Source organism: Saccopteryx leptura, chromosome 6 (genome assembly GCF_036850995.1).
Source record: "Saccopteryx leptura isolate mSacLep1 chromosome 6, mSacLep1_pri_phased_curated, whole genome shotgun sequence".
In the NCBI taxonomy this organism is placed as follows: domain Eukaryota; kingdom Metazoa; phylum Chordata; class Mammalia; order Chiroptera; family Emballonuridae; genus Saccopteryx; species Saccopteryx leptura.
This window is the reverse complement of record NC_089508.1, coordinates 125,417,304-125,442,911: the sequence shown is the minus strand read 5'-3', so window position 1 is coordinate 125,442,911 and position 25,608 is coordinate 125,417,304. Positions and strand designations below refer to the sequence as shown.

The 25,608-nt window shown below is 37.7% G+C and overlaps 1 protein-coding gene and 1 pseudogene across 5 annotated transcripts in view; one reads left to right on the top strand and one right to left on the bottom strand.

Moving 5' to 3' along the window:
• Nucleotides 1-25,608, top strand: part of MYO9A (myosin IXA) — a 301,246-nt gene that overhangs the window by 82,161 nt on the left and 193,477 nt on the right. For 4 of the 5 annotated variants that reach the window (XM_066388530.1, XM_066388531.1, XM_066388528.1 and 1 more), the window contains exons 4-8: nt 8,468-8,530; nt 13,305-13,404; nt 14,896-14,952; nt 19,432-19,529; nt 24,648-24,774. In XM_066388530.1, the coding sequence (XP_066244627.1) occupies nt 8,468-8,530; nt 13,305-13,404; nt 14,896-14,952; nt 19,432-19,529; nt 24,648-24,774 (445 nt within the window). The remainder of the gene's footprint in view (nt 1-8,467; nt 8,531-13,304; nt 13,405-14,895; nt 14,953-19,431; nt 19,530-24,647; nt 24,775-25,608) is intronic. The other variant, XM_066388529.1, reaches the window with a different exon arrangement.
• LOC136376072 (cyclic AMP-dependent transcription factor ATF-4 pseudogene) lies at nt 1,597-2,912 on the bottom strand (annotated as a pseudogene).

Here is a 25,608-nt window from a genome sequence, read left to right as displayed (position 1 = left end):
CATTCTTCCTGTCGCTGATAGCTGGAGGGATTGTGAGAGGAATGTTTATGTTCGGATGGAGGTGGCTGGTGGTGGACCGGATAAATAGCCTCCGCGGGCCGTATCCGGCACGCGGGCTGTAGTTTGGGGACCCATGTTTAATTTCCCCACAGCACACCTGACCATGTCTCACGGTACACTAGTGTGCTGTGGCACACTGGTTGAAAAACACTGTTCTAAAGCAACCACAACCACATTTACCTACGTGGTACTATTATTATACTTAAAAAATTTAATTTTGTTATACTATACATTATATAATCAGAGTCCTCTGGTTGTGTTAGCAATATTATTTATAACTTGTATTTTTAATTAACAGAATATTTTTAGAGCAGTTTTAGGTTCATGACAAAAATGTGTAGAAAGTATAGAATTCCCATATACCTCTTCGCCCTCTTGTCTCCTTTCCCCTATTAATAATATCTTGCATTAGTGTGTTGCATTTGTGTTGTATATTCTGTAGGCTTTGACAGATGTGTAATGATATATATTTACTATTACAGTATCATATGAATAATGTTACTGCCCTAAAAATCCTGTTTCCTCTATTTATCCCTTCCCATTCTCTAACCTTTGGTGACCTCCAGTGTTTTTGGTTTTTTGTTTTAAGTGAAAGGAGGGGAGATAGTGACATAGACTCCTGCATGTGTCTTGACCGGCATCCACCTGGCAATGCTTGTCTAGGGCCAGTGCTCAAACAACTGAGCTATTTTTAGCTCCTGAGGCCAATGCTTGGACCAACAAGCTCTCCGCAGCACCAAGGGCCTGCGCTAGAACTAATCAAGCCACTGGCTGCGTGTCCAGGAGGGGAAGAGGGAGAGAAAGGTGAGAAGGAGTGAGAGAGAAGCAGTTGGTCTCTTCTCCTGTGTGCCCTGACCTGGAATCAAACCTGGGATGTCCATACACCGGGCTGATGCTCTATCCACTGAGCCAGCCAGCTAGAGCCACCACCAATGGTTTTTACTGTTTCCATAGTTTTTCTTTTTGCAGAATGCCATGTAGATGGGATCAGGTAGTAAATAACCTCTACGGATTGGATTGTTTTTCTCAACAACATGTACTGAAGGTTTCTCCATGTCTTTCATGACTTGATTCTATTGGATTAATGGTAAATGTACATATTGATTTGGGGGTAATTGACATCTTCATGCTTTTTAGATATACTAAGGTTTTTTTGTATTTCTTGTTACATTTATTTCTCAGTGTTTTGTTTTAATGTTGTTAGTAAAAGTGATTTTTCTTTTGCATTATATGATATCTTCAAATTATGTATTGTTTGTATAAATTGAAGGCTATTGATTTTTATATTACTTTTATATCTTGTCTTACTGAATTATTGTTTGTATGAGTTTTACTCTTGTTTCTTTTACCTTTTCTAGGTATATTATCATCTGCAAAAATAGATACTTTTCCTTTTTTTCTTTGTTCTCATATCTGGTTATTTTCTACCTTCTCTGATTCCATACCTCCTATACTGTGATAAAATTGTTTCAGATTTTTTTTTTTCACTACAAAATATTTATTACAATACATGGCTCCAGCACAAGCCACTTATGTACAAGCACACACTGACTATAACGAGGGGGCCTTTTTCTTTCCCCTTGCCTTGCGGACCTCCTCTACTAAGTCTTTCAGATACTGGATTTCCTTAGCCAAGGAGTCCACCTTCTCTTTTAGAGCCTCATTTTTCTTTTCTAGCTCTTTACACTCCCCAGTCAGGACCTCCTGCTCTGCCCTCTTTTTCTGGCAGTACCTAGTGGCTGCTGTCTTGTTCAACTGTTCTATTTTTTTCAGCTTTTTATCTAGTTTCTCACCCTTCACTTTTGCCACTACCACCTTCTCTCCAGAGGGATCATATGGTTTGGGGCGAACAGAGCCACCAAGGTCACTTGGAGACAGCAGACTTTTATTTGGAGAGGTCCTGGAGGTAGAGGGACTATGCTAGGGAGAGCCCAGATAGGACTCAGGGCTCATACAGATGCCACTGTCATTGTCTGATGTGGCATCTTCCTCCTTTATGCATTGAGGAACTATGGTAATATAAGCAGTGGAGTCTGATTTCCTATCTCCTTCAGAAATATCAACCTCACTGCCTAGCTCTAAACTAAAGGAATGATCTGCAGTGGGGGACAGGGTCTCTGGGGAAAGGGGAAGTGTTTGGAGGAAGTTAAAGGGGGCAATCTGGTCAGTTTTGAGTAAACTTTCTGGAAGATGGCCAATTGGGTTCATTGTCTTGGGGGACTCCTTTTTAATCTCCTGTTCTAGGGGGTTAAAGAGATCACACGTGTCATCAAATGTGGCCAAAAGCTCCTCAGGCATGGTTTCCAGGTCATCTAAACTGAATAGGGCATCAAAGTCAAACTCCTTAAGATCCATTTTCTCCACCATCCAATCTGTCCCGGAAAGGCCTCCTCCTTACCATTGTCTGAGTCTTCGACCAACCCATCCACAGTCAGCCATACGGAGGAGCCCGCCTTAGCCTTGTTAGGAGAACCCATGAGGTTTGAAGTGCTTGGCCACCTCCAGGTAGTCGTCTAAGAGACCTAGGCTTTCTTCAGCCCCTAAACCCAACTGGTCGAAGGGGGACATCAAATCCCCCACCAACACCCTGCTGCTCAGGAAGCTCATCTTGGTCATGTTGTGGGGCTTTATTGGAATCGAGGAATGTGCTTAATTCGAAGGTGTCTTTATCAGTTACAGCAATGCTGCTGCTGAATGCCGTGAAAAGCGCCATGGCTTAAGCCGCTGGGGGGTGCCGCTGCAGAGCCTGGTGCTGCTGCTGCTGCTGCTGCGAAGGCCAATGCTGCCGCAGGCACTGCTGCCTCTAATGCGCCATGGCAGGCGCGGACCTGTGGATGCGGAGATGGGAAGGGCCTCGCACACTACATGAGCAGATAGAAGGAGAAGAAAATCTGTTTCAGATTTTTATATGAATGCCTTTACTTTCCTGCTCTAAGTAAAATTCTGGATTTAGAACATTTTCTCATGTTAATGAGTTAAGCTTTGATTTAAAAAAATTTGAGGCCCTGGCTGGTTACTCAGTGGATAGAGCATTGGCCTGTGTATGGACTTCCCGGTTCGATTCTCTGTTAGGGCACACAAGAGGAGTGACCATGTGCTTCTTTCCCCCTCCCCTTCCCTCCCCTCTGTCTTACCCTTCTCTCCCTCTTTCCCTTCTGCAACCAGTGGCTCAATGGGTTTGAGCACTGGCCCCAGATGGGGGTTGCTGGGTGGATCCCGGTCAGGGCACATGCGGGAATCTGTCTTACTACTGTCAAAGGCCTTTTTGACAAATATGGAGTTTAACATGATCTTCATTTTGAGGTCTATTAATATTATCCTTACTCTCCTAATATTAATTCATTTTGTATTCCTGGGAATAGAATCCCATTGGGTCATTACAAAGAAACACACACGTACATACATACTTATACATATATACAGACATTTATACACAATATGTATTTACATTGTCGTGGTCTGTTTGCTAGTTTTTATTTATGATTTTTGCATCTATATTAAATGAGATTGATCTCTATTTTTTATGCTATTTAAATTATGCTTAAGTGTTATCATTTTACTTTTGATTGTATGTATGTATGCATGCATGTGTGTATGTATTTATATGGGTTTATTTGAGCCAGACTTAACAACATATACTGAGGAGCAAGATCTCAAATGCTTCTGCATTTAGATTTAAAATTTTTGACCAACTCTTATCTTATTCTTTTGCCCTCACCCCCAAGAAAAAAAAAACAAGGATAAGTCCTTCTTCAGTAACAAGTTGCATTCCTCATTTCTTTCCTGATTTGAGGAATGTTAGTTTCCAAAGGTATAGATGGCATTTTTACTCACAAAAGCGGGCTCTAGTCAAGTTGGGCTGCTTTCTCTATTTATGATTATGCTGCATGAGAGGTTATTAATAGGTAAAGTTGTATATGTTGCTTTATAACATACAAAGTACCATTATGTATAGTCATTGATTCTTAAGACACATTTTTTATTTAAGAATGGCAGATTTAAGAGTGGCAGATATTTGTTTTCCCACTTTATGCATGACATTCAGGTTTGTCTATGTTAAATGACTACCTAAGAAGGTTAAACTTTCTCTTACATCAATAACGAGCAAAATATCTTTATCTTGAGTAGTAAGTCAACAAATACAGATTGAACATTTTAAACTTTAACATTGAGTCAACAGATAAATACTGCTCATTTTTATCTTTCACCCTATCATTCATTAAGCAAATATTTATAGAGTTCATTTTGAGTGCCAGACACTATGCTAAATTTGAGAATGTAAAAACATGTAGACATGTTCTCTGCAATTAAAGTCCGTATAGTTTCTTTGGGAAGATACATATTCATGAAAATGATTATAGAAAATGAGATAAATACAATGATTGTATGTGTCTGGAGGAGTTCAGAAGAAAAGATGATTTTTATTTTGGATCTTAATAATTTGCCAAGCAAAAAACTTGGCAATCACATTACCCATTGAGGAACTTACATTAGCAAATGAATAGAATCCTGACAAGAGCTTGGTGTGCTTGAAGTAATCAATGGCTACCAATTATGGGCATAGTGGTCAGCTGGTTTCAGACTGTGAAAAAACTCTGTAATTTATCCTCTGACACTGGGAAGCAGATTAAATTTTTTTTTTTTATAAAAAATAAACATACAAAAGAGTAAAGGAGCTCCCACTTAGATTCTACAATTACCAAATTTTGCCATGTTTCCTTCATTCTTTTTCTTTTTTCTTTTTTTTAATGGCAGAGAAAGAGAGAATCAGAGAGAAGGACAGATAGGGACAGACAGACAAGAAGGAAGAGAGATGAGAAACATTAATTCTTCGTTGCGGTTCCTTAGTTGTTTATTGATTGATTTCTCATATGTGCCTTGACCTAGGGGCTACAGCAGACAGAGTGACCCCTTGCTTGAGCCAGCGACCTTGGGCTCAGGCTGGTGATCCTTGCTCAAACCAGTTGAGGCTGCGCTCTGTAAGAATGAGACGGCACTCGAACATCAGATGTGCAGGCTTTATAGGAGAAAGACCTGCTGGGGCAATTCTCTGGGAAGAAGGGCCCCCCAAACAGACTGAGGTAAAACTTTATAGGGTTGGGGATAGCCTTGAGCAAGGGTGTGCTGGTATGTTCGGCTTTCTGGAATACTCCTCTTTGGGGTGATTGACCAGCTTCCTGGAATTCCTTTGTTCCAGGGGTGATTGTCTGGTAATTAAGGGTGGGGTCAGGCAGCCAAGCAGAACAGCAAAAGGGCAGTTGTAATTCATGTATTCTATCATGCTCAAGCTGGCGACCTCGGGGTCTCAAACCTGGGTCCTCCACATCTCAGTCCAACGCTCTGTCCACTGCACCACCACCTGGTCAGGCCATTCTTTTTCTTTCTGTGCTGATGTATTTTATTTTTTATTTTATTTTTATTTTTTTACAGAGACAGAGAGAGAGGGATAGACAGGGACAGATAGACGAGAAGTATCAATCATTAGTTTTTCGTTGTGCATTGCATTGCAACACCTTAGTTGTTCATTGATTGCTTTCTCATATGTGCCTTGACCGTGGTCCTTCAGCAGACTGAGTAACCCCTTGCTCGAGCCAGTGACCTTGGGCTCAAGCTGGTGAGCTTTTGCTCAAACCAGATGAGCCCGTGCTCAAGCTGGCGACCTCGGGGTCTCGAACCTGGGTCCTCTGCATCCCAGTCCGACGCTCTATCCACTGCGCCACTGCCTGGTCAGGCTCTGTGCTGATGTATTTTAAAAACAATCCCAGATGAGCATAATATTAATTCACCCCTATATACTTTAGTATAAGAAACAAGTGAAAATAGAGGAATAACATGATTTGATCTTATTTTAAAGGTAAATAACTCTCGTAGCAGTATAATTATGAATTAAAAGGATGGAAAGAACGCTGTCCAGAATTATGTTAGTGTAGTTGAAAGACAGAGCCTTTATAGTGAGAACTGACCTGGGTTTAAATCACGGTTCTGTTGTATACTAGCTACATCGTCTTAATATCTTTGAGTATCAGTTTCTTCACTTGTAAAATAGAGGCAGTCATATTTGTCATGCAGAGTGGGTAGAAGAATTTAACACACTAGTTTATGTAAGTTTCTTCTCCCCATTTTACACCTGTAAGAGCCTGTTTCCGTCATTTAGACTAGAGGTGATAATGGTAATTCAGAAGAAGTGATTAATTTTAACTACTGCTGGTAGTAGTGATAATGAATTTGCAAAGAAGACACATTTGAGCTTCATTTTAATGAATGAGTGGAATCTTCTGGACAGAGGGAATAGTCAACAGAATTGGAAGTGGAAGGAAGACGGCGAACAATTTATTTAAGAGTGAATATCATGTTTGAGGGAATAGACTGTATTTGGGAGTGACTGAAATAACAGAGCATGCAGTAGGAGGGAACAAGGGAAATAAGAGCTCAAGAGTCAGATTTTAACCCTAAAGAGGTTTGTGATAAGTAATTTTGATTTAGTAGTCAAAAACACTTAAATTTATAGAAACCCCTTTTCTTGTTTGAGTTTAACCAATTGCTCCAATTTGGGTAAGAGGTAGTGAAGAATTGGTGGGTGCATACTGTATAAAGAGAATAGCATCAGAAATACAGTTCATGTTTGTTTATTTGTTTATTTATTTAGTGACAGAGAGAGGGACAAATAGGGACAGACAGACAGGAAGGGAGATAGATGAGAAGCATCAATTCTTTGCTGTGGCTCCTTAGTTGTTCATTGATTACCTTCTCATATGTGCCTTGACCCAGATGGCTACAGCAGAGCAAGTGACCCCTTGCTCAAGCCAGCGACCTTAGGTGCAAGCCAGCTATCTTGGGTGTTAAGCCAGCGACCTTTGTGCTCAAGCCAGTGACCATGAGGTCATGTCTATGATCCCAAGCTCAAGCCAGCGACCCCGCACTCAAGCTGGTGAGTCCATACTCAAGCTGGTGACCTTGGGGTTTCCAACCTGGGTCCTCCACATCCCAGTCTGATGCTCTATCCACTATGCCATTGCCTGGTCAGGCTACAGTTCATGTTTAATCAAGTCTATCATGACTTTCAGGATAAGTTTTATCCTTCTAGTACATGGTATAATGGATCTTCTTGATCCAGTACTTGTGCCTATCTTATTCTCTAGCTATGTTAATGATCTTTCCTAAAGTTGATAGGTGCCCTTTTTTATGCCTTTACATAAAGACAGTTCTTCTTGTCTTATTCTGGGCACTCTTTCAGATTTCAGAATCATTTATTCTCTTGATGGATAGATTTAAATAACATTTACTGTGTGCTATGTATTTACTCTGTGTAGGAATTCTTTCTTACATCCTTTCTCCTTCTTTGATTGGATCTTTTTTGTTAAGATTTATTGATTTTAGAGGGAGAGGGAGAGAGTAGAGTGAGAGAGAGAACAGTTATAGTTGCTTCATATTAGTTTTTCTCTTTTTCTTTTTTTTTTTTAAATACTTTATTTATTGGTTTTACAGAGACAGGAGAGAAAGGGGAGCGTGGAATGGGAAGTATCAACTCATAGTTGCTTCATGTTAGTTGTTTGTTGCTTGCTTGTTGTATGTACCTTGACCAGGGAAGCCCAGGGTTTCGAACCCGCAACCTTGGCATTGCAGGTCGAAGGTTTATCCACTGTGCCACCACAGGCCAGGCACATATTAGTTTTTCATTGATGACTTCTGTTATGCGCCTTGACTGGGCTAGCTCAGGGCTTCAAACTGGCGACCTCATTTCAGGTTGATGCTCTATCCCCTGTGCCACCACAGGTCAGGCTTGGATTGAATCTTATGTGTCTCTCCTGGTAAATGTTTAATATCCAGATGATTGCTCTATACTAAACCCAGTCAACTCAGTATGGGAGCTGCTACTTATTTCCTTCACTAGTTTGTAAGCCCCTTGAGAACAGGTAATGAGTCACTTATTTCTATATTTGAACAATGCTTAGCACAGTGTATAATTAATGCTTACTTACTAAATCAATAAATAATCATTAAATTGGTTCCGGAATGTGGCAATAGCATGAATATGTATAGTATATCTTTGAGCTTTTCTTTTTTTTTTTTTTTCTTTGAGCTTTTCTTAAAATAGTAGTCTGGCCAAAGTATAGTATCTGAAAGAATGTCTAGTGTGTTATATCACCCTGGAAAGAAAGTAAAGTCTGTATCATGGGAAGTTCTTGTGTGTGATGTTTTCAATTTCTGACATTATTTTGCTTTATTATAAACAAGCAAACAAAAGATTTATGAATTTATGCATATAACAGCATTATGACACTGTTCATCCATTACACAATAATTGTAAATATACTAAAACAATCTGGGTAGCCACCTTTATACTTTTTCATCTTCTCTGAAAAATATTTGTCTACTTTATATTAACCAATTTTTATTTTTCTCCTAGTGCCTATGTTGAAAAATATCTTCTAGAGAAGTCCAGACTTGTTTATCAAGAGCATAATGAACGGTACATATTTCATTTAAGTTAATATTTGTATAATGCAGATTGACTTTTAGGAACTTTGTATATTATGACCTTTAATTCAGTTTATACTATACATAGTTTTACATATAATTGTTATTTCTGTCATGGGCAGAAAAGTGCACTTTTTATGGGGCTGCTAGGAGATTTTTTAATGGGTATATAGAATTGTTGCCCTTTCTAAATTCTAGGCAATTGTCAGAACAGAAAAACTGGTATCTTATACTCTGTGAGCATGTGCCTTTGGACCACCATTTTTCATGTCTTAGTGTTCTCTCTGTAACTTGAGAAAAAATTTTAATAAAGCTTTTAATTTCATTATAATATGTGAGGTATATGGGACTTCAAAGATGATGTATGTAATCTCTTTCAGATGAAGGAAACAAATATTGGAGATGTAAATCGTTTGCTTCATGTTTCAGTGAGACAAAATTTGACATCCAGAGTTTGAAGTTAAACAGACATACATATTCAAATATTGGATATTTCTTGGGCATCTTATTTAAATTCTTTCCTTCGATATTTAGTCTCACTGTACAAATAGAAAACTATTGTAGAGTGTTTAGAGGGTTGAATGAAATAAAATTTATAAACTGTTATAGCCTGACCTGTGATGGTGCAGTGGATAAAGCGTCTACCTGAAATGCTGAGGTTGCTGGTTTGAAACCCTGGTCTTGCCTGGTCACAAGGCACATTCGAGAAGCAACTACTACAGTTGATGCTCCCCTCCCTTTCTCTCTCTCTCCTCTCTTTAAAATCAATCAATAAAATCTCTTAAAAAATAAAATGTTTATATATAAAAAATAGAAGCTCAGTAATTAATAACTAACATTATCATAATTAATTACCTGCATGGTTAGGATTAGAACTCAGACTTCTCTGTTACTTCTTTTGTGGCTAGTAGATGAGAAAATCTGAATTAGAGTTTCAAAATGAAGAGAAGAATCTTTCAGGAAGAGAATGGTCTCAAAGACTTGCAGAGCTTATAGGTACTACTATTAGAAGATTATTAGTAACTTTCTAATATATTTTAATGGAGTGCTAAGGATATACTCCTGGATTCCTTGTTGTGGTTTTTTAATTTTTTTAAAGGAGAGAGAGATGGCCACTGTCACCTTAATGAAAAGACAGGGAGGTCTCCGCCTGTACAGCAACAGACACAGGGGCCACAGACAATCCAGCAGTCTTCTGAAGACCCATGCGTGCTACTGAGAGAATGTCAGCACCCAGCTCCCAGATAATGCACGCTCCCCTCTGCAGAACCCCTCGGTGCTCAGCTGCGGTGAGGGTTAGAGGAGAAAATGGCGTGGCCACAATGCTTATGTCATCAAAATCCCCGGATAAAAGGATTTGGGTGATTATGTTTTATTTGCTCAGTCTGTGACATGCTGTTGGTACACATTAAAAAGGGTCACCTCTAGACTGCTTTCTCTTGCAATGGCCCTGCTTTTATTTCTTTTAATGCAATTATGACTGCCCCCTAGTTATAGCGTTTGAATACAAACTGTCCAATTTGCAAAAGGGCAAAAGAGATCTATCTCCCTTACAAATAATATATCTCGTCCTCCTCATGAGTAGGCAGACCCCCGTGAAACCTCTCACTCAGGAAAAATCCCCCATAGAACAGCAGGAAGTTATCTCTGTATGGTTTCCAGCTCTGCCACACCACTGTTCCAGTCACCTTGTTTGCAGGGTCTTACGTCTTTGGGGGAGAAACTGGTGTTGTTAGCTATGAGAGACAACAGTCAGTCGCTGATTCAGCCGACTGCCTGGGTCATGTCTAACACCAGACAGTACTTTTCCCAACAGGAAGATTCATTTGAAACACAGAAAACAAGATCTCAGGCACACCTGATTGTCCAAAGTAATGACCACAAAGCATAACCACCAAAATCTAGGTTACCAAAAAAGGCGTGTCCAGCTCCAGACAATGGGTCATACACTGACTTTTAATTTTAAAAAACTTGAGAAACTACAAGCACTACTCAGGGGTTGGTGTTTTCAAAGAACCTCAAGTACAGACAACAGTTTTTTAATTTTTTTAAAGGAGAGAGAGATGAGAAACATCAATTTATGGTTGTGGCACCTGAGGTGTTCATTTGTTGCTTGTTGTATGTGCCTTAACTGGGCAAGCCCAGGGTTTTCAATCAGCAACCTCAGCATTCCTCAGGATTCCAGGTTGAGGCTCTATCCACTATGCCACCACAGGCCACGCTGGATATAATTATTTTAAAATATTCTTTCTGCACCTTTTTTTCTTCTTTTTTGGGGGCTCCTATTGTCCTTATCTTTGTGTCCCACATTATGCCAGTAGTGTCTGCTTAATTGTATCCTACACATCTCTGAGACTCTGCTCAGTTTTCTTCATTTCTCTTTCTGTTTTAAGGCTAGTCTCAGTTGACCTGTCTTCAAGTTCACTGATTCATTCTTCTGTCTGTTTGGATCTGATGTTGATCTTCTCTAGTGTTTTGTTTTTGTTTTTCAACTTTAAAATTTCTTTTTGATTTTTTGATAAGTTTTATGTATTTATTAATAGCCTATATGATGAGACATCATTTTCATATTTGTCTTTAGTTCTCTTTTTTTTTTAATGTTTATTGTATTGATTTTAGGGAGAGAAAGAGACAGACAGGAACATCAATCTGTTTCTGTATGTGCCCTGACCAGGGATCAAACCGGCAACCTCTGCACTTTGGGATAATGCTCTAACCAATGGAGCTACCCTGCCAGGGCTGCCTTTAGTTCTCTTAAACATGGTTTTTTAGTTCTTTGGATATATTTAAAACAGTTGATTAAAATGTTGTCTAATAAGTAGCATCTGGGCTTCCTCAGTGACAGTTACTAGTGTTGTTTTTTATTTTCTCTATGTGCTATATTTTCTTGTTTCTTTACATACCTCAATAAATTTTTTAAAATATTGGACATTTTAAATAATACAACAGCTCTAAATATGAGATTTTCCCTTTCCCAGGATTTTCGGTTGTTGTTTTTGTTCTGTTTGTTTCTTCACTTTTGTGAGCTAACTTTGTGAGGTCTGTATTCTTTTTTGAATATGGGCTTTTAAGTAAATCTGCTTGATTAGGTAATGATTACTATTTCCAAGAATTAAAATTTCCTTAAATGCTTGGAAATAGTAAGTTTGAGTAAGGGCTCTGTGTCTTGCCTTTTACACTTACATAGGCTTTTAAAATTCTGTGTTCACCTTTACTCTCTTCTGTACAGACCCTCAAAGTTAGCCAAAACTGAGAGCTTAGCACCTCTTCTGGTCTTTGTGGAGCTAGCACGTGGCCCTGGGCATGCCAATAGACTTGTATATGTGCATGGCCATCTAGATTCTTGGCAATATATTGGTCCTTTAAATAAAAAAAAAAAAAGACTGTGTAGAGAGCCTCAGAGTTTCTCTTTAAGGTTTTGGTTAGCTTTTTGTTTGCCCCAACATTTATCCACTGCTTCAAGACAGTGACATGTTAAAAAATTGTAATTGTTTTCTATAAATGCCCCTGCGGAAAAGACTTTAACCCTGGGCTTACTTTGCATCAGGTCAAACAAAAGAAAGTTTTCAACATAGCTTTTTTCAGACAGTTCAGATAATGATATTTTTCATGAAATGAGGTTCTGAACGAGCTCCAACCCAGATCTGTCCCCTTTGGAGGCTGCCTGGTTTCTAATGTTGACAAGATTGTCAACTGTCGGCCTGACCTGTGGTGGTGCAGTAGATAAAGTGTCAACCTGGAAATGCTGAGGTCGCCGGTTCGAAACCCTAGGCTTGCCTGGTCAAGGCACGTATGTGAGTTGATGCTTCCAGCTCCTCCTCTTTCTCTCTCTCTGTCTCTCTCTCTCTCTTCTCTCTCCCTCTCTCTCTCCTCTCTAAAAATGAATAAATAAAATTAAATTTAAAAAAATTCTGGTTTCTCTTAAAAAAAGAAAAAAAGATTGTCAACTGTTGGTTTTGAAGGCTACCATGGATCTAGTGAACAGCAGATGAAGTAGGACAAGTTAGAAGGCCACAAAACCTTACTAGTATTACTGAGATTTAGCTGACTTTCTTTTTTTTATTTTTTTTATTTTTTAAAATTTTTTATTTTTTACAGAGACAGAGAGTGAGTCAGAGAGAGAGATAGACAAGGACAGACAGACAGGAACGGAGAGAGATGAGAAGCATCAATTATCAGTTCTTCATTGTGCATTGCAACACCTTAGTTGTTCATTGATTGCTTTCTCATATGTGCCTTGACCGCAGGCCTTCAGCAGACCGAGCACCCCCTTGCTGGAGCCAGCGACATTGGGTTCAAGCTGGTGGGCTTTTGCTCAAACCAGATGAGCCTGCACTCAAGCTGGCTACCTTGGGGTCTCAAACCCGGGTCCTTCACATCCCAGTCCGACGCTCCATCCACTGCGCCACCACCTGGTCAGGCTAGCTGATTTTCTTGTGTAAACACTCCCTGGATTGTTGTAAACATTTGCTCAATTTTTAGAATTCTAAAAAGTTGATTTTGACAAATTTGTTAGTGTTCTAATTGGTTTTATGAAGGAATTTTCAGAGGTTCTATCTTTGCCATATTGCTGCCTTCACCCCACTTTTAAATTCAGCATCCAAAACATTTTATTTTATTGAAAATATTGAATTTATCACCTTTGTGTTAAAAAGTGAAGCAAAGCTGAAAAACATTTTAGTAATTAATGTTTGCTTTTTTTTTCCAGTTAAATGATAACCATAGGTCATGTTCATTACAAAGCCATACTTCATTTTTTTCAACAGGAACTATCATGTGTTCTATTACCTCCTGGCAGGAGCAAGTGAAGAAGAGAGATTAGCATTCCATCTTAAACAACCAGAAGAATATCATTATCTTAATCAGGTAAGTGTTAATGAGAAGCATTTCAAATGTAGGGCATTATTAAATTTTAGCTCTTGATAACAGTTTTATTTATTATTATTTTTAGTACCTTCTTTTCCAAATCTGTTAATGGATATTAAGTGTTTTCAAACATGCAGTGTAAAAATTTGTATGATGTAGTTCTCAAATTTAAAAATCATTACTCTCATGAGTTTTAAAAGTTGTATTTATGCCTTTTGCTTTTTGTAGGTATCTCCATGTTAGAAAAATGGTTTACTCTCTTCAAAGTGATTTACCTTTTACAGACCACGCATGTTACTAATGGTTAATGCTTGCCCTCTTCAAGGGATTACTTTAAACCTTATTTTCATGTTTTGAAGTCTTAATACGTATACCTTTTTGCACGATACTGTGGTACTGACTTAGAGTATGATTATTTTTATAATTTAGTGAATGATCCTATTAAACACTCAATATGAAATGCATCAGAGGAAATTACTTAGGAAATTTGTGTCTTCCCTTGAAACTCATATTATACTCCCTAAACTTCTATAATAAGTAGTAATTATCAGAACTTTACATCGGTTTCTCTAAGTTTATCCCTTATATTAATAGCAAAAATTCTAGGACCAATATTAATGGAATTGGTCTGACAGAACATCATCTAAATAAAAAATTGTGTCTTCTTATTATTTTAACTTTTTGAGGCAAGATGTAATATCTATGGAAAGGCATTTCTTTACAGTAATTAAGTTTTTATGGCGATTTGTAAGCAAGTTGATACTTTGGTAATGGATCAAAGATTATAATATGTATTTAAGGTTATAAAAGTAATATCTTAGACTCTTTTCAAGATATACACCATGAGCCCTGGTCGGATAGCTCAGCTGGTTAGAGCATTGTCCTAAAGTGCAGAAGGTTGATGGTTTGATTCCTGGTCAGGGTTCATACAAGAACAGATTGATGTTCCTATTTCTTTCTTCCTACCTCTCTCACTAAAATCAGTAAATAATTATATAAAAGCTTGAAAAGATACACTGCATGCTGTATAACTGATACTTCTTAATTTTGAAGTGACATATTTGTAGTTTCAACTATTTGCATATTTGGGTGACTAATTACTTTCCTTTTTAAAAAGTAGTAATTACCCATAAATGAGCTGATAGTTATTAGTATTAGAGAAATTCAGAGTTTATTACTGTTCTTCCAGATATTTTTGTAATCAGTGGCCATACCATACATATTCTTGTCATAAGATGAATAATTAGACAATATTGGAACTTAGAGATTAATAAATCTCAGAGTCACTAGAAAATAGTAAGTATGGATTGGCTATAATAATATATCATTTCCCAGAATTTGATCATTTACATAGTTGTTTCTTGTTTTGTGCTGCTATACCAAATAACTTTCTTTGGATAACAGCAGTGATACCTAAACACGATGGTTAATAGATTATTAGAGACGTATCATAACCATTATTTCTACCTAACTAATCTGCCTTACTTTCAGATAACAAAGAAACCCCTCAGACAGAGCTGGGATGATTATTGCTATGATTCTGAGCCGGTCAGTACATGTACCTAAATACCATATGTTCCTCTTAAAGGACCATTTCCTTGCTCATTTGCTTCTATTTCATGACTTAGAAAAAAAATCAGCTATCATGTGAACAGTCTAGGAAAGAAGATAAATCAGTGTTTAATTTCTTTTAATTGATTTATTTGTGTATATACACATACATATATACATACATTTATATGATTTGTGGATTAAGAATCAGTTAATTTACTTTTTGGGGATTCCCCCTCCCCCCTCTAACATTCAGTATTTATTTTGACAAATAGTAAATTGATTGCATTCCTGATTTCAGCATTTATGTGGATCCTTATGAACCACAGGGGCTTTTTCCTTGATATTTACTTATTTTAATTATTTTTTAGTGGTTTTATTACTCACATGAGTAATAGTTATTGTTTATTTTTCAAAGTTACTACCTTCCTGTGTTATGTGTCAGTAAACAGTCTCCTTACATAATGAGTGCATGTATAATATTTCTGAAATATTTTATAGCAAAAAAGGCTATATTTATATTTTCTGTTTTATATTGTCTTGTTTTTAAATTGAGTAATTTAAGGAAATATATGATATAGTATAAAATGATTAGGAATATTTATAATTATTTGTTATATTTATAAGGGCAAGTATACACTCATAAAAAGCACAAAAAAATCTTTTTCCTTTTCTTCAGTTTATAATTAGGTCTGATGTAAGGCTCAAAACACATGTTCTTCTATATCTATTAATTAACTAATGAACTAACTTATTAGCTATTCTTTCTGGATACATAAAATGTCTTAGTCCTTGATTTAAATAACCATGACTTTGATTTTTACTGCATGTGAGTAGAAACTCCACTAATTATAAAACTAGCCTTTTTCAGAATTGAAAAAGATCAATAATTATAGACATTTTTTCCCCTCAAAATTTAATTGTATTACCATTTTATAATCCAGTAATTTATGGTTTCATATTTAACATTTTGGAAAATAGGCCTTGGCCAGGTTGTTCAGTGGGTAAAAGCATTTTCCCAGCATACTGAGGTCATGGGTTGGATCCCTGGTCAGGGCACATATGAAAAGCAATCAATGAGTACATAAGTAAATGGAACAACTAAGTGGAACAAGAAGTTGATGCTTCTTTTTGTCTCTCTTTCTCTCCCTTCTTACCTATCTCTCTAACTTTCAATGCAAAAAATTAACGTTTTGGAAAAGAAATTTTAGACATTTATATTTATTATACCAAGTGAGTATGCCTCATTGGGAAGTAGGTAGGAGACCTAGAAACTCATGGCCACTAGAAGACTTGATTGCTTGTACAGAGCTTACAATGGAATTGTGCACTGATCTGCTCTTCATTAAATAGTCTAAGTAATGCTCAAGAATTTGGGGTCTGAAGTAGACGGACCTGACTTGAATACTAGCTTATCCACCAGTTTTGAGAACCTGAGCTGGTCACTTCTTTTGTTTCTATCATTTATTTAAGGGGTTAATAATGGTCTTTATCATGAATTTTTATGAGTATTAAATTAGTGCTGGCCCTGGCCATTGGCTTTGTGGATCAAGTATCTGCCCCATGAATGGCTGTCCTGGGTTTGATTCTGGGCCAAGGCACAGTGACCATCTGCTTCTGTCCCTCTTCCTCTACCCTTTCTTTTCCTTTTCCCCTCCCACAACCAGTGGCTTGATTGGTTTGAACGTTGGCCCCAGGCACTTAGGATAACTCTGTTGGTCCCAGCATGTCAGCTTCAGGTGCTAAAAATAGCTTGGCACTCAAGCATTGTCCCCAGACAGGGTTGCCCAATGGTCAGGGTGCATGCAGGAGTCTGCCTCTCTATCTCCCCTCCTCTCACCTAAAAACAGAAAAAGAAAAGAAAAATAAATCAGATAATGCATCTAGAATACATTTGCTTGATAGAGTGCTTAATACTTAGTAAGTACACAATAAATGTCCACCATTGCTGCCACCATTGGACTCACCATTATCTGCTTTTTTCTTCTGGAAGGACTTTGTAGCCATATTCTCCTACTACCTTAACATTACTTTCATCACCACCCTCCTGTTTATTCTGTTTTCAAGTCTATTCTAGTTTGAACTTTATAATTTGTTGTCCCCTCCCCCCGCCCTGCCCACAAGTTACTAAAAGCAAGCAGTTAGTCTGAGGATCTTTTGGTTCCTTCCTTGTAGCTCTTCCTCATACTATATTTTGGGGCAAACAAAATGTGTTTCCCTCTGAGTTATTAGAATTTATGTGACTAGCATTATAGAAAGAGGATTGTTAAGGACTGTTCTGCCACCTGTGCTATACATTTTATGGAATTGTATGAATGATCCTAAGGGAAACTATAGTGAGAGAGTTGCTTTTAACAGAGGACCTGATGTTACCTATTGGGATGGTGATTTAATTTCTTTTAAGGATTATCCTTTGAAATAAGCTTAAGCAAATAGTGTTACATAGGAGTGAGCAAACGATTTAGAACTGTATAGATTTTGGTTTGGCCATCATGTTGTTTAGGCAAGTTATTTAACCTTTGAGTTTGTTTTCTCCCCTACAAATGTACATACAATTATATATACATAGCTATATTTATTTTTTTATGTTTTGAGGATTTTGTGAGATTCTGTACGTCAAGTGATTCTGCCATATGTAGAAGACATTTAGTAAATACTAACTTTCCCTCTTTAAATGGTAATAAATCTATTCAATAGTTTTATTTTAAAGCTGGTTTTAAATAACTTTGATGCAAAGGTTTAGTGTCGCCTAATTCATTTTATTTTTATGAACTAATATTTTAATGATTTTTGGGTCCAACTCTCAGTTGGTATGATCCTGATATGCCAAGGTTGCAGTTTCAATCCCCAGTCAGGGCACATACAAGAATTAACTAGTGAATGCATAAATAAGTGGAATAACAAATCGATGTTTATCTCTCTAAAATCAATAAATAAAAATTTAAAATATTTTTGCTTACCAGAAATTTTTTTTTTTTCCTGTATTTTTCTGAAGCCGGAAATGGGGAGAGACAGTCAGACTCCTGCATGCGCCCGACCGGGATCCACCCGGCACGCCCACCAGGGGGAGATGCTCTGCCCACCAGGGGGTGATGCTCTGCCCCTCCGGGGCGTCGCTCTGTTGCGACCAGAGCCACTCTAGCGCCTGAGGCAGAGGCCAAGGAGCCATCCCCAGCGCCCGGGAGGAAGGAGACAGAGAGGAAGGAGAGGGGGAAGGGTGGAGAAGCAGATGGGCGCTTCTCCTGTGTGCCCTGGCCGGGAATCGAACCCGGGACTTCTGCACGCCAGGCCGACGCTCTACCACTGGGCCAACTGGCCAGGGCGCTTACCAGAAATTTTATAGGCAGAATATGCATGGGTTCTCAGAAAGAATTTTTGTTGAAGTGAATTTAAAGTTTTAAACTATGCATGTATACTTTTCCATATAGAAAATAAATGTATTTTCAACAGTATTGTAAACCTTAATATTTAAAAGTATTTATCTAGATGCATTAACTTATTCTTACAGTGTCTGAAGCAGGTTATACAAGGTAGATGCTTGATACTTTTTAAAAAATAAATGAGCCCTTTATTTCTCAAAGGAATGTTTCATTCAGTTCAGTTCTTATTCATTAATTCAGTGATTATATATTTATTTCAATAGTAACTTTCTTCTTGGCCCTGACTCGTTACTAGAGATCAGAAGTGAATATAGCAGATAACAGTGCATATGTTTATTGAGTGTTTGATACAACATTCTGTGGGATGATAGGCATTACAAAAGTGAATACATGTTAGGAAGTTTTTGACAATGGAAGTGTAATAGACTCTGAAAACATATAGTAAAGGGATTTAAAGACTTAAGTGTACAATGTAATGTTTAACTTTTTTTTGGTTACTCTAAACAAGGAATATTTTTTTTTAATCTGGTAGCGCACACTTTTTTTCTTTTGCTGATTGATTACCATATTTATATTGTATCATTAGGAGCTATTTATATTTTATCAAATAATGGTATAACACAAACGTTTTTATATCATATAAATCTGTATTCCACTTATCAACTAAATCACTACGTCTTCTAAAATTTATTTTTAAGAGGATCTAGTTCAGTGCCTGTCATATATGTAGGAATTTATTAAATATTTGTTGAATAAATAGTACTTGTTTGTGCAGTTGAACTCTCTTGAATGCTTTGGGTCTCGAAAGCATTCAGAACTACTAAAAGTTAAAATTGGTATCATGTCATTTTTGAGATTCTTGCTTTAATGATTGTGAAAGGGAGAAAAATGGTAACTTCATGGTATTTTGGTAAGTATGTGTTTAGTTTGCATAAGATAAGAGGTCTAATGAATTTGACTATGTCTGAGTATTCACCAGCTCTAATTTTTATGCATAGGTGTACCTATCTAAAATTACTGTATTTCTGAGTGGTTTATGCTAGTTTTAAATAAGCAATCTTATTTTGTTTCCCTTTCTTTTTTCTTAAATAAGCAGGATTGCTTCACAGTGGAAGGGGAAGATTTGAAGCATGACTTTGAACGCTTACAACTGGCCATGGAAATGGTAGGCTTTCTTCCCAAGACACAGAGACAGTGAGTTTACTTATTATATTCTTATACCCTCCATAGAGAACAAATTGTTATGTGTGTTTAAAAAATTCCCTTATCTTAATCCTTTGAAATAGTTTTGCTATATTTTTGATTTAGTACCTTTCCCATCTTAGGCATGGCTTAGGAAATTTATTTTTTGGCCCTGGCCGGTTGGATCAATGGTAAAGCATCAGCTTGGCATATGGAAGTTCTGTGTTCAGTTCCTGGTAAGGGCACACAGGAGAAGTGATTGTCCGCTTCTCGCACCACCCCCATTTTCCTTCTGTAGCCATGGCTCGATGGTTTGAGCAATGTTGGTCCTGAATGCTGAGGATGGCTCCACAGCCTCCACCTCATGCTAAAATAGCTCAGTTGCTGAGCAATGGAGCTGTCGCCTAGCTGGGCAGAGCATCGCCTGGCAGGGGTTTGCTAGGTGGATCCCAATCGGGGCGCATGCAGGAGTCTCTCTCTGCCTCCCTGCCTCTCAATTAAAAAGAAATTTTTTTTTCTAAAAGACTTGTTTTAAATTCCTTTTTTGTAAAATTTTTTGAGATTCTTTGAGAATCAGTTGAAAGCAGGAGCTCTTCTTTGTGTAAAATTTATGTCTATAAATATTTGCATATAATTGTAAGATTTCTCTGGTGCCTCTGAAGCCTTTTTATGGGCCTTCCTTAAACATTGTTGTTTTATAACACTATTTTTTATAGCTTCTTGTCTTCATTGATCTCTAACATTATTAAAGCATATATACCTATCAGTAAAACATGATTTTCCTCTGTTAATTTTTTTTTTTTTTTTTTTTTTGTATTTTTCTGAAGCTGGAAACAGGGAGAGACAGTCAGACAGACTCCCGCATGCGCCCGACCGGGATCCACCCGGCACGCCCACCAGGGGCGATGCTCTGCCCACCAGGGGGCGATGCTCTGTCCCTCGGTGGGGGGGGGTGTCGCTCTGCCACGACCAGAGCCACTCTAGTGCCTGGGGCAGAGGCCAAGGAGCCATCCCCAGCTCCCGGGCCATCTTTGCTCCAATGGAGCCTTGGCTGTGGGAGGGGAAGAGAGAGAGACAGAGAGGAAGGAGGGGGTGGGGGTGGAGAAGCAAATGGGCGCATCTCCTATGTGCCCTGTCTGGGAATCGAACCCGGGTCCCCCACACGCCAGGCTAACGCTCTACCGCTGAGCCAACCAGCCAGGGCCAAATTTTCCTCTGTTAATTTTTACAATTGTTCTAAACCTATTTTATTAAATATAAACAAAAATAATAATAGAAGAGGTTGAGCAAAAGATGAATTAAATTATACTTAAAATTAAAGACACAAATAATGTTGACTCTCACCAGAAAAAAATTGTAGCATAACTATATTTTTGAGGAGGGAATTAGTATAGATAAATATGTCAGATCTAATTATATTGTCAACTTTAAATCTCATACCAGGAGGAGAAAAATACCAGCTTTGCCATTTTCTTGTTTGCTTGTGATAACATTAGAATGAATCTTCAATTAACATATTATTTGCTAGACTTTTTTATGATAGATAAGTTAAAACTAAATAATATGCAAATATGCAAACTTACTTAATTGATGGCATAAACTGCAGTTCACTTGAAAATTACTAAATAAACGAGAGTACCCTGTTAGTTCCTTCATGCTGCATTACTTATGTTTTTCCCCTAGGTTACTGTACTTGTTCTATCTGATACCTGACTGATACCTACTGAAGTGTCAAGTCAATATGCTAAAGAGTAGTGAAACTTAATTATATTTTTTTAAGATGATGTAAGATACACAACATGTCAGAATTGCGATTTTTACTTCTTACACACTAAAGATTGTCTTCTGTGCTTTCTGATGTGACAATCTCCCGTGTTGGAAACCACTTAAAATACTATATTCCTAGTAGCATTACATTCAGTTTAGCCCTTTCTATTGCTCAAATATTATCATCAGATATTTTCCTAACACAAGTTTTGCATTTTAACTAGACCAATATTCTCAAAAACATTGGTATTGTATTCTGAACATTCACTATTTTCTCTATTTCATGAAAGAAAAATCTTCATCTCTTTTTCACTCATTCAAATAATTTTATTTTTTGGGTAGAGTGATTGTCATGTGTACATGCTGTGAATATGATTGAATCTGCTAATGAATCACAACATTCTTTTTTATTGCACTTAGATCCACCCCAGAATTCTTTTTAGTACAACCTTGCAGGCAGCCTAATACATAATACATACTTGGCATTTGAATTGAGACATATTTGCTTTAGAGCAGTGGTCCCCAACCTTTTTTGGGCCACGGACTGGTTTAATGTCAGAAAATATTTTCACGGATCGGCCTTTAGGGTGGAACGGATTAATGCACAAAATAAAATTATGCGATCTGCGTAAAAACGGTGGTATTTTTAAATATAATTGTCGAACTTACGAGACAAGTGTCAAGAGTGAGTCTTAGACAGATGTAACAAAGGGAATCTAATCATTTTTTAAAAATAAAACATTGTTCAGACGTAAATATAAATAAAACAGAAATAATGTAAGTTATTTATTCTTTCTCTGCAGACTGGTACCAAATGGCCCACAGACCGGTACCGGTCTGTGGCCCGGGGATTGGGGACCACTGCTTTAGAGTCTCTTCATGTCCTACCATTTTAACTGTACACTGTTTCTGCGTTCTGTATTTTAAGATATTCTGCCCTATCGTATGGTTGTTTATTGTTATCTCCTGATGCAAGGTTATAAGCTTTTTGAGAACAGGGATTCTTATATTTATTGATCTCTTTTATATTGAATTATAGTCTATTGGTTTGCTTACATGATGTTTTTATTGCTGGAGTCTATGTATCACGTATTTGTGTGTGAAACATTAATATGCTGATTTTTTTTTTTTTACAGAGACAGAAAGAGGGATAGATAGGGACAGACAGACAGAAACGGAGAGAGATGAGAAGCATTAATCATCAGTTTTTTGTTGCGACACCTTAGTTGTTCATTGATTGCTTTCTCCTATGTGCCTTGACCATGGGCCTTCAGCAGACCAAGTAACCCCTTGCTCAAGCCAGTGACCTTGGGTCCAAGCTGGTGAGCTTTGCTCAAACCAGATGAGCCCGCGCTCAAGCTGGCGATCTCAGAGTCTCGAACCTGGGTCCTCCAAATCCCAATCCGACGCTCTATCCACTGCATTACTGCCTGGTCAGGCCAATGGGCTGATTTTTGAACTCAACTCAAATTCTTTTTTTTTTTTTTTTTTTTTTTTGTATTTTTCTGAAGCTGGAAACAGGGAGAGACAGTCAGACAGACTCCCGCATGCGCACGACCGGGATCCACCCGGCACGCCCACCAGGGGCAACGCTCTGCCCACCATGGGGCGATGCTCTGCCCCTCTGGGGCGTCGCTCTGCCGTGACCAGAGCCACTCTAGCGCCTGGGGCAGAGGCCAAGGAGCCATCCCCAGTGCCCGGGCCATCTTTGCTCCAATGGAGCCTTGGCTGCGGGAGGGGAAGAGAGAGACAGGAGGGGGGGGGGTGGAGAAGCAAATGGGTGCTTCTTCTATGTGCCCTGGCCGGGAATCGAACCCGGGTCCCCCGCACGCCAGGCCGACGCTCTACCACTGAGCCAACCGGCCAGGGCCTCAAATTCTGAAACAATGTAATTAGCAACATAGAAACTAGCTAAAAATATTTTTTTTAAATGGCTCAGAAATTAGTGTTTTTATATCTTTTGACTTCCATTAGTTTTATGTTTTAGTTGATAGTTTTCTCTTTACTTTAACCCAGACTAATTTTATGATTTATTCCTTTATAATTAACTTGTATTTTAATTGAATCATTAAATTTTTTTTAATTATTTGAGAAATTAGACCTATAAATTAGATGTAGATTAAGGATCTCTGATATTATAGTTATTAAATTTAGGTTTCTAAAGCAGTATCTTTGTTTTATTTAGAATACTTCCTAATTTTAGGAAAACACAGTTAAAATTTCTTAAGTGGAATAAATTTATCCGAAGGAAATAAACTGGTCAAGGCATGAAGATATGTGTCTATATGGATTTCCAAGAAGGGCTTTTAGATGGAGTTGTGTTCAGTTTTAGACGCTCAATTGTGTTCAGTGCCTTTGAGATATCAGGAAAGTTGAGGAATAATATGCTTTTCTTATTTATATGGAAGTGTTTGGTAACCTCAATGAGACATTTTAGTTGCCAGAATGTGATAATGAATAAGGGAATGATAAAACAAAGACAAGGACTATAAGTTAACACTTGTTTGTGAAGGGAAGGACAAGATGTAGATGATAAGATGGGTTTTTTAAAGTTAAAGAGATGTGAAGATGAGATTATTTTGATAGAAAGTTCTTGTAGATTCAAATGAGAGGTAGGAAAAGGTATAATATTTCCGAGTAAACTGGAGTTCATGGGATGGAGAGCACACGTGGAGGGATTGTTTGTTGACTGGAAGAGGTGCATGTGTTCCTCAGAGATAGGAGGGAAGAACAGTAGGAAGAGTCCAGATGTAGATGTTTCACAGTAGGGGCCTGATAACCAATAATATACACCAATGGCCTTAGGCTGTTTTTAAAAAAACATTTATTAAGAGTGCCATAAAATGGTGTAGGAAAGCTTTTCTTAAATACAATTACTATTAAAAATCACCTAGGCTACTTGGTTAAAAAATACAGATTCCAGGACCTTATAGATTCTGATTCAGTTGATCTGAAATAGACAGTATAGGGAGAGGGCATACCAGTCATGATGAAAGTGTTTAGAAAGGCATGAACTTTGCAAACTCTCCAGCAAGTTCAGATAATAGCAGGAAGTTGCCTTGAAATAACTCTGTTTGACAAGTAATACGATATTCAGACACTAGCAAGAAGTCCCTTTCAAACAATTTTCCTGACAACTGATAGGTACAATACTGAAATTAAGGTTTTTTTAAAGCACTTTGCACAGTGCTTGGCCATAGTGAACACTCAATAGATTTTAGTTAAAATTATTTTTCCCATATTTCTTATTTAGTGAAGACTACTTCATATTTGTACTAAATTGCTAGATTAGAATTTGGGGGATGAAATAAGCTTAGAAAATGCCACACAAGCAAGCCATAATTTGTTGCTTTATTTTTGCAGGATTTTCTGTCTTCTCTCAGCAATACTACATTTGGGTAATATCTGTTACAAAAAGAAGACATACCGAGATGACTCCATAGATATCTGCAATCCTGAAGTTCTGCCTATTGTTTCGGAATTATTAGAAGTGAGTGATTACATTCTCAATTGTCATTTCAAATGCTGGATGACTTCTCCGTTTTTATTTTGTGTAACTTTTTTTGTTTAATTTAAAATTTTTATTTAGAAAATTGACTTTAACAGGGTGACATTGATCAATAAGAGCACATAGGTTTCAGGCGAACATTTCTATAGCATTTGAACTGTTGATTATGTTGTATACCCATCACCCAAAGTCAAATCATTTTCCATCACCTTATATTTGTCCCTCTTTACACCCTTCCCCCCACTCCCTCCCACTTCCCCATTCATTCAAGCCCCCTCCCCCCTGCCTCACATTCCTTTCCCCCTGGTAACCACTTCACTTTTATCTATGTCCATAAGTCTCAGTTTTATATCCCACCTATGTGTGAAATCATATAGTTCTTAGCATTTTCTCATTTACTTATTTCACTCAGTATAATGTTCTCAGGGTCCATGCATGTTGTTGTAAATGTCACTGTGTCATCGTTTCTTATGGCTGAGTAGTATTGCATTGTATATATGTACCACATCTTCTTTATCCAGTCCTCTATCGAGGGACACTGGTTTTTTTCATGTCTTAGCCACTGTGAATAATGCTGCGATGAATATAGGGGTGCATGTGTCTTTACATACCAATGTTTTCAAGTTTTTTGGGTAGATAACCAGAGGATTACTGGGTCATATGGTAATTCTAGTCTTAATTTTTTGAGGAACCACCATACTTTCTTCTGTAATGATTGTACTAATTTGCATTCCCACCAGCAGTGAATGAGGGTTCCTTTTTCTCCACAGCCTCTCCAACACTTGTTACCTGTCTTGTTGATAATTGTCAGTCTAA